At 44.2% G+C, this 14,522-nt stretch overlaps 1 protein-coding gene and 1 pseudogene across 2 annotated transcripts; both read left to right on the forward strand.

The window, feature by feature from the left end:
* Window positions 1-782: 782 nt before the first annotated feature.
* On the forward strand, window positions 783-1,044 carry LOC115833261 (annotated as a pseudogene). The gene has a single exon (XR_004028695.1). The product of XR_004028695.1 is annotated as a 40S ribosomal protein S29 pseudogene (transcript).
* Window positions 1,045-5,886: 4,842 nt separating this feature from the next.
* Window positions 5,887-6,066, forward strand: LOC105738121 (embryonic testis differentiation protein homolog A-like). Its single transcript, XM_030806790.1, has one exon. It carries the CDS (start codon window positions 5,887-5,889, stop codon window positions 6,064-6,066), a length of 180 nt encoding a protein of 59 aa, XP_030662650.1.
* Window positions 6,067-14,522: the final 8,456 nt, after the last annotated feature.

Consider the following 14,522-nt stretch of genomic DNA (forward strand, 5'->3'; position numbering starts at 1 on the left):
ATTTATTGATCCACACTGTTTTCTTGGATTTTCCATCCTCGCCGGAGGGCAGAGGTGAGTTGATGGCATGGTGTGTTGGCAAAGGCCAGCTCCAGCCTGGTGTGGCTTGTGCCAGCGTCCACAGTGACTCTGTCAGATCCGTGTCATTTTTGTGATTCCCAAGCTGTCTACTGAGTAAAATGCTCAGCACGGATTTAGCGGCCAGGCTGGGTCTTAAGTATTCATTTGCCTTCCTCCTGATGCTCCGTGCAGATGTGCTGGGACCTACTTCAGAGTGTCCCTGAGCCATGACTGCTAGACTCCACAGACGGCTTCAGGAAGACAGCACAGAAAAGACACCTGTGAAAGTTGATGGAATCCAGAATTACCTGAAGGAGAAGCACCAAGTAGTCCTTGAAACCCCTCCGCATTTCCCCTCCCTAACACACACACACACACACACACACACGCACGCACACGCGCTTGACCAAAAGAGTCGGCTTTGCATGAATATATTTCTAGAATCTCTATGTTGGTCCGTGGACATGTCTATCAATTCCTGTTTCATTTACTAATCCTACAGAGTAAGTTTCAAGTCCAGAATGACAAGCTCCTCCTTTTACATAATCCTTCACATTTTTTGCAGTATAATTTCATCTGGTCTTCCAGTTACACAAACACTGAAAATTCTGCTGCGACTTATGATTAGGATTGCACTGGATTTACTGATTTATTTAGAGGAGAATTGATGCCATTGCAAAAATTGATCTTCACTTTTACCTCGTTGCACTGCTGAGAGCAAGATGGGTCATCAGCAGCTGTACCGGAGCCACCCGCGTAAATTCGGCCAGGGTTCTCGCTCTTGTCGCGTCTGTTCAAACCGGCATGGTCTGATCCGGAAATATGTTGTCAATATGTGCCGCCAGTGTTTCCGTCAGTACACGAAGGATATCGGTTTCATTAAGTTGGACTAAATGATCTTCCTTCAAAGGATTATCCAAGGCATCTACTCAATGAAAAACCATGATAGTTCTTTGTACATAAAATAAACATTTGAAAAAAAAATTGATCTTCATTTTCAGAAAAATGTAGTATTTTAAAATCTTATTTGAATATTCAAACTGGAAGCTCATAAAAAGTTGCATGTGTGTTTTCCTTATATGTGTCTTCATCATTTTTCTAGGTGTTTCATGACGATTGTGATGAATGTAAGTTATTTTATTTCTATTATATTCCCTATTTATTGGAAGACTATGTAAATTTTTCATTTATTTATTTTTGTCGTAGAGATGGGATGATCACCTTATGCTGCCCAGGATGTTCTTGAACTCCTGGGCTCAAGCGATTTACCCCACTCAGCCTTCCAAAGTGCTGGGATTATAGGCATAAGCCACTGTGCCTGGCCTACAATGCAAATTTTTATGCTTTTAGATTCTGTCAGTCAGCCTCTCCTGGCCTACTTCCTAGGTGATTGCCTTGGTTTTCTAGGATGTCAGTTCCTTAAAAGAAAAACAGTTTTCCAATTTCTTTCTTAATAAAATATTCTATACCTATAAGTTCTCTTCCCTCTTCAAATTGTTTAGGACACTGAACATGGCCTCATGGTCTTTACATGATTCTACATGGGGTAGAAGAAAACTGGGAAGACTGAGCCTTCCTTCCCTGTCACTCAAGAAAGGGAGTGTGCTGAGTCCCTTTACAGGAACCTCAATTTCCTCAGTTCTTACATAAGATTGAGTGGGCAGCCAGTGTGTAGGCAAGCCACGTCTCCTCATAATAGTCATTTTAGTTCCTCATGAGAACCCCATTACAAAAAACACAAAGCCCTGTCCTTACTGTTGTCCCTCTGTGTGATGGTTAATACTGAGTGTCAACTTGATTGGATTGAAGGATGCAGGGTGTTGACCTTGGGTGTGTCTGTGGGGTGTTACCAAAGGAGATTAGAATTTGAGTAAATGGGCAGACCTACCCTTAATCTGGTGGCCACAATCTAATCAGCTGCCAGCGAATATAAAGCAGGCAGAGAAAAGTGAAAGGTAGAGACAGGCGTAGCCTCCCAGTCTACGTCTTTTTCCTGTGCTGGATGCTTCCTGCCCTCCTGGTGATGAAAGTGATAATGTGGCTGGGCGCAGTGGCTCACACCTGTAATCCCAGCACTTTGGGAGGGCGAGGCGGGCTGATCACCTGAGATCAGGAGTTCAAGACCACCCTGGCCAAAATGGTGAAACCCTGTCTCTATTAAAAATACAAAAAATTAGCTGGGCATGGTGGTAGGCGCCTGTGATCCTAGCTACTTGGGAGGCTGAGGTAGGAGAATCACACAATCCCGGGAGGTGGAGGTTACAGTGAGCTGATATTATGCCATTGCACTCCAGCCTGGGCAACAAGAGCAAAACTTCGTCTCAAAAGAAAAAGAATGTGATAATGAGAGCAAAATTTTTGCTTCCTGTTCCCATGACATTACATTCTGCTGGCCTAGAGGTCTTAGTTCCAGAGGGAGGAATGCCGCCACTAGGAGACACAACGATTCCATTAGAGTGGAAGTTAAGGTTGCCACCTGGACACTTTGGGCTCCTCCTACCTTTAAGTCAACAGGCTAAGAAGGAAGTTATAGTGTTGACTGGGGTGACTGACCCAGACTATCAAGATGAAATCAGCCTACAACTCCACAACGGAGATAAGAAAGAGTACACATGGGCTGGGCACGGTGGTTTATGCCTGTAATCCCAGCACTTTGGGAGGCTGAGGCGGGTGGAACACTTGAGGTCAGGAGTTCGAGACCAGCCTGGCCAGCATGGTAAAACCCTGTCTCTACTAAAAATACAAAAATTAGCCAGGCGTGGTGGCACGCACCTGTAATCCCAGCTACTCAGGAGGCTGAGGCAGGAGAATTGCTTGAACCCGGGAGGCAGAGGTTGCAGTGAGTCGAGATTGTGCCACTGCACTCCAGCTTGGGTGACTGAGCAAGACTGTCTCGAAAAAAAAAAGTGTACACATGGAATACAGGAGATCCATTAGGGCTTCTCTTAGTATTACCATGCCCTGTGATTAAGGCCAATGGGAAACTACAACAGCTCAATCTAGGCAGGACTACAAATGACCCAGACCCTTCAGGAATGAAGATTTCAGTCACTCCACCAGGAAAATAACCACGACCTGCGGAGGTGCTTGCTGAAGGCAAAGGGAATAGAGAATGGGTAGCAGAAGAAGGTAGTCATCAATACCAGCTATGACCACGTGACCAGCTGCAGAAATGAGAACTATAGTTGTCATGATTATTTTCTCCTTTTGTTAAAAACATGTTTGTGCATGTATACACTTTTACTAAGTAAATATCTTTATTTTATTTCCTTTTCCTTTATCATGTGATATAAGATTTATTGACTTTATATCAGCATTTACTATTGTTAACTTTATGTAATGATATTTGGGTTGGGGATTGGTGCGTTTCCAGTTGTACGAAGGATAGTTGTATTATGTTAGACATAATTATGACCTCATTATTGTCTTTATTTGAAGATTATGTGTGCTCCCAGGAGATGTGTATGGGTTCAAGTTGACAAGGGGCGGACTTGTGATGGTTAATACTGAGTGTCAACTTGATTGGATTAAAGGATACAGGGTGTTGATCCTAGGTGTGTCTACAGGGTGCTGCCAAAGGAGATTAGCATTTGAATAAGTGGGCTGGGGAAGGCAGACCCACCCTTAATCTGGTGAGTGAAATCTAATCAGCTGCCAGCAAATATAAATCAGGCAGAGAAATGTGAACGGTTGAGACGGGCCTGGCCTCCTAGTCTACATCTTTCTCCCCTGCTGGATGCTTCCTGCCCTCCAACATCGGACTCCAAGTTCTTCAATTTTGGGACTCAGACTGACTCTCCTTGCTCCTCAGCTTGCAGACAGCCTATTGTGGGACCTTGTGATCGTGTAAGTTAATACTTAATAAACTCATATTATATATATATATAATATATATATATATATAATATATCCTATTAGTTCTGTCCCTCTAAGAGAACCCTGACTAATACACTTGGACAGCCTGGAAAATCATGTCCTGAATCTAGACAATACTCACATTGGTCACACTTTAATGGCAACAATATAGTTATCCTAGATCAGAGACTTGGAAGGGACTATGGCTTGAGACATATGAGTGTGTCTCAAGGAACTGGACCAGTTTTAGCATAAGATTTTCCGAAGCATTAAAAGCCCACCTGCATCCTGGGTTCACATAATAAAAGTGTGGAGCTCCACTGCACTGAGCTTTGGGAGGGGGTTAGGTGTGTGAGACACAGCAGTGTCAAATTGCAGTGTTTAATTTCTGTGACTAAACAAACACTCCACTTACATGAATTATATATTATAGAAGGAGTAATTGCAGAGTCATGACCAAGGCAGGATGCAGAGATTGACAAGTAAGTGGGAAATTCGACCTTAGACTAATTCCCTGATTGGAGCATGGCAGACAAAGTTGCTGATCACTACCCAGGGAACCTGGCAAGATGCAGTGGGTGCTGTTTATCTACACAAAGAAGAAATTTTAATGAAGGAATTTTGCACAAGCCAGGAAGAAGCTCTGAGGCCAGGATAGCTGAGTGTTTCATCCAGGGAAGAGACGCAGATGGCGCCCAGCCACAGGATATACCTGCTTCCTCACCCAGCAAATTCCCTCACCCTATTGAGTCCTGAACCCGAAGGAAGCCAGGTGATGGTGGCCAGTGTTTGAATCTTGCATACTGTTGGCACTAGGTTCTGAGGGCAATTGTGAGTCACCATAGTAACCATGACTTCACTTTGTACTGAACCAATAAGGCCCTGGGACTCAGGGAAAGAGAGAGAGTGCCAAAGCATGTTTCCTCTTACTGTTTACCCTCTGGTCCAGATCTTTCTTAAAAAGCAATCTGAGTGGCCTGACAGGTAAAATATCCTGATATACTAAGATCATAGAGCATCCTTTTGTGCCATTACCTAACTAACCTATCTGATAAACCCCAACCCTGTTTGGTGATCAGGGGAGGGTATGGGAGAGTCATTTGTTCAAACTGATACAGAGACACTATAGAAGAGTGGGTAGGAGCACAAGGCTTCAGATACAGGCTTTCTCAGTTCCAGTCTCACCTCTCTGTAACCTTGGGCAAGTCCTTTAATCTCTCTTGGGAGCCCAAAATTGAGAACACAGTTGGCATCCACCCCTGGCCTTGGCATTGTGCCAGATTCAAATAAAATACCACACAGCATTTTTGAGGGTGAGACAGGGTCAGGTATCAGAGGTGAGTACAATCTTTAAATCACTGAGATTACATTCCCCGGATGGAAACTCAGCAGGATGGGCCTTAGAAACAGAAACTAGGTATCGCTTGAGAATGTACAGTTTATTTCTTACACAGCGGGTTGGAGTAAGAGCTGTAACTGCTTCACCAATGATATTCAAAGGAGACAGGTGAGAAGAAGGCAGCTCTGCAAAAGAGCAACATAAAATTGTGTTAAAATTGGTGTGGATACAAGAATTACATTAACACTTGAGTTTAAGCTAGTGCTTTGAGTGCAATTTAACAAGTCTGTGTGTGTCAGAATGAAGATCGGATTGATGCAACAGTGTGTCCTTAACATTCCAGGTCCCGTCAGGCTCCTATACAGCCTCATGTGTGAGACAGATTGAATAAATGATATGATTGGCATTTCAAATCAGATGATGGCCCAAAGCAATCGCCTGTGACTACTGCTGTTAGCCAAGTGTGTGTGTGTGTGTGTGTGTGTGTGTGTGTTTGTGCGTGATATGTGGCTGTGTGGGTGTGTGGCAGTGAAGAAGAGGTCTCAGGTCCACTTGATTACCTGGAATTTATCATCTTTTTCAGGCTTTCTTAGTTGAGCTGTCTTCCTGAGGTTGTTTGGAGCAGCTGCGTCATGGATAAAGAACTCTCTAAAGCCAGTCCCAACAAGCTTGCACTGAACATCAAGAAGTCTGACAAGTCCTTCAAATGCAAGACGCCCACCGAAAATGTGCTGATCTTTTTAATCAACAGACAACTGGGCAGGCACAGAAGTGACATTGACCTGTCAAGATGGGTGTGGATGCTGTCATAAAGCAACTCCAGGGTGGACATGGCCTTGGACAAAAAGTCATGTGGCTTATGTGCTGAGGCCTGCCCAGAATTTTGAGACATTAATTATAATTAGAACAATAAACTCCTCCCATGTTTGAGCCATTAAAACAGAGTCTGTCGTTTCACTCGTTTGGGTTGGATGTGTGTTTGCTGACAGGGCTTACTTGGGTTACACTGGAAGGGGCTTTTGTTCATCCTACCGCACAGTGCAGGGGTGCTCAGACACGGAGCAGAGAGTGAGATCATGCTGCACACCAGATCTCCCCCACCATCAATCTGAAAAACACTGTGAAGTCGTAATGATGTAGTACTTGGCATTCAAAGAGCAAAGACTCTTCTCCCTAGCCATTTTGGAGAGACTGCCCTGGTGTTCCCCTCTAAAACCTAATGCTTGTCCTAGTGAAAAGACATTGTTTAAGAGCAGACCAACAGCTGGGTTGGGAGTATGGGGTATGCTTTAACATTGCAGATATCATGTCCACAGAGCCTATTAGAGGCAATTGCCCTGCTCATTGTCCCCAGGAAAGTAGAATGTCCTGGTGGCTTTTTTTTTTTTGGCATGTCAAACAAAACTTCAGGCCACAGCTAATCAAAGAGAGTTAATTTTCCCGAAGGGAAGCCACCCAATAGTCTAACAAGACATGTGAGATGGCTCCCATTCAAAAAGCTCTGTCCCCAAGGAATGTGCTGAGCAAGTCAGATACTCACTCCAAGAAACCTGAAATGGGAATTATATGGGCAATTGGTCACTAAGAAGTGAGAGCTAAAGGTGAAGTGGGGACAGGGAGAGCAAAGAGGTCAGAACCATGGTGGATATTTGCAAGCCCAAGTTAAGAGTAAGATGAAACTTACATAAGGTGAACCACAAAAGTGTTAACTTATGTAAAATCACAATGTATAAATTTATAAAAGGAGACAAGGAAACTCTATTTCTTAGAAAGGGTTGCAGCCTACACAGTAGCCATGCCACAGGCTGGGAAGTGTGCCTCTGGCCAAGACCATAGACCGGCACTTGGAAGGAGGAAGGGTTGGGGCAGGAGCTTTATGCTGAATGGGTTGGCTGAACATACAAATTCTACAAGTTAGAGGAGGAGCTATGAATATTCATAAGGAGGATCTGACACATTCGTTTTCAAGAAACATCCCTGTAACATACCACTCATGTTCACCTTGGGGTGCAGGTGTAACATTTATTTATTTATTTTATTTATTTATTTATTTATTTTTATTTTTTTTTTTTTTTGAGACGGAGTGTCGCTCTTTCACCCAGGCTGGAGTGCAGTGGCGCGATCTCGGCTCACTGCAGGCTCCGCCCCCCGGGGTTCACGCCATTCTCCTGCCTCAGCCTCCCGCGTAGCTGGGACTACAGGCGCCTGCCACCTCGCCCGGCTAATTTTTTGTATTTTTAGTAGAGACGGGGTTTCACCGTGTTAGCCAGGATGGTCTCGATCTCCTGACCTCGTGATCCGCCCGCCTCGGCCTCCCAAAGTGCTGGGATTACAGGCGTGAGCCACCGCGCCCGGCCTACATTTAACTGTATTATATTTAGGCCCTATACGAGAACAGATCTTTCAGGGCACATGGGAACACAAGTGCACAATCCATAATCCAGCCAGAGCCAGTCCATGGTCCGTGGTTTCTTATTAGGAGATAGTTACTGCAATCAATCGATTGCCCAGTGAAAGCTGTAGTTATGGCTATGGTACAGGAGAGTGAGGGTCAGTTAGTAAGCATCTGGCAATAAGTGAGTTGCAATTGTTTCAATATTGCTTATCTCTAGGTCAGTGCTTGTTTAACTGCTAGAGAAAAAGAAAAGCTTGTGGCAGTGGGAATATACTTTATTCTTTCAGTGTAAGGGTGCATGACTTAACCCTTGCCTGACATCCTTGAATCCTGTTTATAATTTTGTATCTTATTGCCTCAAAAAGTCTGTTCTGTCCTTATTATGATGTCTATTTGAGCATTAATGCTGATGAGTTGTGTCTAAACCATGAAAGAGAGGGACTATAATGAGGCTTGTCTGACCTGCAATCTGCTCATGACCAGGAACTCAGTTCTAAGGTTCTTCTAGGGTCCCCTTGGCCAAAGGAGGGTCAATTTTGTTGGTGAAGGCTTAGGATTTTATTTTTACTTTACAAAAGCCATCACAAATTCTAAGCATCTCTCTTGTCCTTTAATGTCCTTTAAAGATGCAAAATAAGCCTGTGAGCAGCCCTTCTGTCCCCACTTCCTCTCCTCTCCAATTCCCTGTGTTCTCACAACCTGTCCAGCATTCCCCAAGGCCCCTCCTGTGTCCCCTCCCCTACATCTAAGGCTTAGGCTTATTATTCTCTTGCCCCTTAGTCAGGTCTCCTCCAGAATTTTTTTTTTTTTGAGACTCAGTTTCACACTGTCGCCCAGACTAGAGTACAATGGCACGATCGCAGCTCACTGCAACTTCCGCCTCCCGGGTTCAAGTGATTCTCCTGCCTCAGCCTCCCAAGTAGCTGGGATTACAGGTACCTGCCACCACGCCCGGCTAATTTATTTGATATTTTTATTAGAGACGGGGTTTCACTATGTTGGCCAGGCTGGTCTCGAACTCCTGACCTCGTGATCCGCTCACCTCGGCCTCCCAAAGTGCTGTGATTACAGGCGTGAGCCACCGCACCTGGCTCAGATTTTTTATGGGGTAGAAAATTTAACCCCTCTATGTCCTTTTCACCCTCCCCTCTGTCCCTGTTGCCTTCTCTGTCCCTGCTCTGATTCAGCATTGCCAAAAAGGAGCCACCAGCCTCTCCTCAGAGGATGCAGCTGGCTGTAGAATGGAGGGGAGGGGTTAGAGGTTGCCAGGTAGAGGGGCCTCCCGGGTGTACTTTTGCGGGGAATGCTGCCTGGACAATCCTGCATCAGTGACGATTTACCTGCAGTCCAGCATTGAACAGTGGCTGTGAGGTGGAGAAAAGGTGGGGAACGGAGGCTGAAAAAGCAGCAGGTAGGGCAAGAAGGAGCCAAACCCACAGGAGCAGAGGCTGATAACAGTCAACCTCCTACACTCCATGACCACGCAACAGAAGAGACAGAATTTAGGATACAGAGTTACATGCAGATAAATCTCACTATTATACTGAGTGAGAAAACAAGTAGCACAGAATTATGTACCAAATAGTTACTCAATTGTGCCAAGCAGTACTTGGATATATACATAGACGGTAAAGTTATCCAAACTAGAGCAGCAGCACATTCAAGTGAAGCTCTGTCCAGTCTCAGACTTGGCTAGTGCCCCAAAACAGTTGATACCAACTATTTCCCATCTTGCAAGGAGTTGCCTAACAATGCAGGCCTGGTAAAGAAGTCAATCACAATCATGTGACCTCTGACCACTCACCCACCTGCGGGTGTCTACTCACACTGGAAGTCTGGGTGAGTTGGAGACCAGGAAGCCCACTTCACAGGGGTTGCATAGTGTGCTGAGTTCTCAAGAGGAAAATACCCTACACTTCAAATTTACTGGAAGGTTGTAGCTACTCAGCATATCCTTAATGGGCTTGACTTGTGTCCCCAGAAGTCAGACTCACAAATAAATTTTAGAAGGGGAGTGGCTGCAGGAGAGGGATGAGATTTGGCCAGATTCTCCTAAAGAGATTTTTCTCAGGAAATCTTAGTGGAGGCCATAAGTAGCCTTCTCGGGGGAAATCCGGACACAGCTGATTGCCAGGGATTAGAGGCTGAGTGGAGAGTGCGCACACGGTGTCAGGAGACACTATTCTTCTACTCTTTCATTTCTGATTGCTGCCGCTCATTGCTCAAATCATCTACTAACCAGAGAGCAAGGAAGCCAAAGTGATGTGGTCCATGGTATCAGCCTTCTGCAACACAGAGCCTTGTAGAGAAGCATATATCTGGTTGAACAAACTGAGAATAATCTAACCAATTCACCACTTTTTTTTCCACAGCCAGCATCCACTGTTGCTTTGATCAGAGGAAAAAATACCCTTGCATAACACACGGTATGAGGTCGATTTGATTATAATACCACACGGATCCTAAATTGTAACTTTAGTGGTTACAGGAAAGTTTCCTACACATTCTCATGGAATGGGTGAAGGAAAAGAAATCTTATCTCCCTATGAAACTAATTTCTTATACTCTATCAGCACCTGGAAATGTTGGTGGATGTGTACCTGGTGGAATAACCTAGGAATTTGTTGCCGAAAGATATGAATTTTTGGAAGTGATACCATTATGGAATTGCATCAGTTTTCCATGGAACATTACACCTCGACACGGAAGTGCTAGGTGGTGCCCCAGTGAATCCCCTCGGGTACAGAACTCGTCATCTTTCTCACATTAGGAAAGAGCAATCCAAACTCCCCTTGGTCATCTGGATCACTCACCCATTCAGGACAGTGACCCCTTCTCAACCCCAACTTTTGTTATCCAAAGACTTGAAAATGGACAGGGAACAAGGAGTCAATGTCCGTTTCCAAGATAATGGAACTGTGGATATTTTCCAAGGAAGAGGCATCTTAGCTCACATATTTTAGCCTCTAAACTATCCAAGTCCTATTTTTGGAGAGAAGGAAGGGGGAAAATCTGTGAATCATTTTTGGGGAATAAGAGTGGGGACAGTCATTCTCTATCCCATCCTGGCAATGGAGAATGGCACTATAAGTTGCTTACAGGTCCAGAACTAGAGCCATATCCTGTAGGACAGCCCGCCAACCTTGCAGGTTTCTGCTTCCTACATAATGCTACAACTGACTTTTCAACAGGCCATTCCAGCACTGTATAAGGCCAGATGCTTCTGGGTGATGGTAAGACTGGTAGATTACACGGGCCTGAGCTCAGCTACCATCTTCAGTTGCCATAAAAAGAGTTATTGGACAAAAGTGATATTTTGGAAAAACCACAGTGTTGGGGAAGTAGAGCAGCAATACAGAAATGTATAGGTAACAGTAGAGGAAATGCCTGTTTACTCACCTCCCAGCAAAGAAAATGCAACTTTAAACTAAAGGACTTCATTTGTCCCTCACGTAAGCTCGATTCTGAATTTTGGATTTGTCATTCTCATGTCTGTATGCCTGTTGTGTAAAATAAGTAGAGGCCGAATTCAAATTATTTTGTCCCATAACCCCTCCCAATGTCCAAGTCACGTCCATTCTGCTGGGTTCTTTCATCTCTGCTCCCTATTATCAATCCTAGAGTTAGCCCTACACATTTTGTGATCACTGCTAGATAAGGACATGATGTCTTTTGTGAACTTAGTATTCCACTTGGTCAGTGTTCAGTAATTTGTACACCCTGTCCAAGATAATCATCACAACTCTAATCTTCCCATATCAAAGCTTCTCGCTTCCCCCAGCTCAGGCTGGGTCCAGGCTGCAGCCTGCAGTGGGAAAGGGCAGTGACCCTTCCACTTGTACTCAGACATCATCTGCACTCCTCCCCTTTTGCAAATACTGGTCCACCAGGGTCTGTTGAATAGGGGGAAAGGCAAGAGTTCCAGGTCAGTAAACATCTCCCTTATCTGGATGGAGTTTAGCAGCTGTTTAAATCTGATTTTGTTTTCTTCAGTGAGTGCCTTAATGGCTGTTCAGGGACTAAATCACTAGGTCTCAAGTCCTTACAGTTCCCTGACATAAGGCCTCCACACAGATCTCTTGAGAAAACTTCCTTTAGAATACTCCAGACCAAACCAAATACTATTTCTCTCTCTCTCTCCCCTTCTCTTCCTCTCTCCCCTTTCTCTCCTCTCCTCTCTTTCTGCTATCCTACTTCCTTTTTAAGCTTCTTTGTGATTCTATCTTTTGAGAAGCTGATTCAAGCCCTTCTTGTGGCCCCTGTGAAGCGCCATCACTCCAGGAAGTTTGAGGTGAAGAGCATTTTCTTCCTGTAAGCTGAGGACACTATTCAACCTCTGTTAAGTGGGCCTCTCTGCTCTCCAAGTCACCCAGATTCTCTAATGTGAGTACATACTCACACATGGGTGAGCAGTGATTGTTTGTGATTGCCTTCTTTACCAGTCCTCCACTGATAGTCAGGCAACTCCTTGCAAGATGTGAAGCACTTGGTACCAATTTTGGAAGCATTAACTAAGTCTGAGACTAAATAGAGTTCCACTTCAACATCCTGCTGCCTTTTGGATACCTTTGCTATCTATGTGTATGTGTATCCAATATATGTACACACACACACACACACACACACACACACACACAGCTTGACATGTTTTTCTTACTATTTGGTACATACTTTTATGCTACCTTTTTTCCCACTCAACTATTATAATTGTGAAATTTACCTACGTTGGTGTGTATAGTTCTATATCATACATTTCAGCTCTTCTCTTGTATGTCAATGTGTCAGGCCTCTGAGCCCAAGCCAAGCCATTGCATCCCCTGTGACTTGCACATATACATCCAGATGGCCTGAAGTAACTGAAGATCCACAAAAGAAGTAAAAATAGCCTTAACTGACGACATTCCACCATTGTGATTTGTTTCTGCCCCACTCTAACTGATCAACGTACTTTGTAATCTCCCCTACCCTTAAGAAGGTACTTTGTAATCTCCCCCACCCCTAAGAAGGTTCTTTGTAATTCTCCCTACCCCTGAGAATGTACTTTGCGAGATCCATCCCCTGCCCCCAAAACATTGCTCCAACTCCACCGCCTATCCCAAAACCTATAAGAACTAATGATAATCCACCACCCTTTGCTGACTCTCTTTTCGGACTCAGCCCACCTGCACCCAGGTGAAATAAACAGCCATGTTGCTCACACAAAGCCTGTTTGGTGGTCTCTGCACACGGATGCGCACGAAACAATGTACTGTGGCAGGATGGATATACCCATCTATGCTTCACTGTATGTGTTGTCTGTACCTGTTACATCATTGGAAAAAAGAAGCTCAGTGATTGGTGGGCAAGTTTTGGATTTTGTAGGCACCATATAGTACATTGGAGTGTGCTCTGTTATCCCATAATCCCAGTAGTCTAAGTAAGACTACTACTTTTCACTGGGGATATTTCCTGTGCATGACAATCAATCTAATTGTCCATCTGTCTCACCTCTTGCCCAGTGGTCTTATGGACACAGAAACATGGACTTTCCATAATGAAGGCTGATCTGGCTACCATTACTGGTGAAGTCCTACCTTGACAAATAGCAAAGAACAACACTATGCTCCAGATATGGCAACGTTCCCTGGGCAAACCTGCCAGCAACTTGGTGGCAGGACAGTTACATTGGACCTCTTCCATTGTGGATGTGTGTCACAGTCCATTGAGGCTGCTATAACAAAATACAATAAACGAGGTAGTTTATATAGAACAAAAAATATTTCTCATAGTTCTGGAGGCTGGGAAGTACAAGAATAAGATGCTGGCAGATTCAGTGTCTGGTGAGATCCTGCTTCCTGGTTCAAACATGGTACCTTCTCACTGAGTCCTCACATGGTAAAGGGAACAAGGGGACTTTCTTGTGTCTCTTTTATATGGACACTATTCCCATTCATTAGGGCTCAACCCTCATGACTTAATCACCTCCCAAAAAACTTCTCCTCTTAATATTATTACCTTGGGGATTAAGATTTCAACATATGAATTTGGTGGGGGGGATGGGACACAAACATCCGTATTATGGCAAGGAGGCAGATATTTGTCCTCATCATAATAGACGCATAGTCAGGGTATGGATTATCTTCTCTATCCATAATGCTTATACCAGCATCACCATATGTGGACTCACAGAATGCCACATACTTCATTATGGTATTCCACATAGCATTGTTTTCTATTGTACAATTAATTTCACATCAAAGGAAGTTCAGTACTGGTCTTATCACATAACCCATCACTCAAAAGTGCTTGATACAATTGAAAGGTGGATAGACTTAATGAAAAATCAGGAATCCCCTGGGTGACAACACCCTGAAAGGATGAAGTTCTATCTAAAAGGATGCAATATATGCTTTAAAACAGAGACCATTATATGATGCTGCTTCCCCCATAGATAGAATACATGTGTCCAGGAATTAAGGGGTGGAAGAGGGAGCTACTTCTCTCACTAGGACATCTTAACAGCCAACTCACAGATTTTTTGTTTCTTCTTCTTGCCACTTTTAGCTCTGCTGATTTGGCAGTGTCAGTTCCCAAGGAGGAATGCTTCCATCAGGGATCACGTGAGTGGTTGCACTGAATAGGAAGATAAGACTGCCACCTGGCCATTTTGAATACCTCGTGCCATAGAAACAGCAGTCAAGTAGGGGATTATGTAACTGGCTGGGGTGATTTACCCTGATTACTAAGGGGAAATCAGATGCAGCTACATTATAAAAGAGGGAATGGGGGAGGGCCATATTTGGAATCAACTCAGGATTTTCTTGGGTTCCCCTTGGTGCTTTTATGTTCATACTAAAAGGTAATGAGAAGCTACTGCAATTAAAATAAATTGAC

This window comes from Nomascus leucogenys, chromosome X (assembly GCF_006542625.1).
Source record: "Nomascus leucogenys isolate Asia chromosome X, Asia_NLE_v1, whole genome shotgun sequence".
Lineage (NCBI taxonomy): Eukaryota > Metazoa > Chordata > Mammalia > Primates > Hylobatidae > Nomascus > Nomascus leucogenys.

What these genes read in the sequence shown, in the direction of transcription:
- LOC105738121 (XM_030806790.1), top strand. Translation starts at nt 5,887, where the DNA reads ATGGATAAAGAACTCTCTAAAGCCAGTCCCAACAAGCTTGCACTGAAC.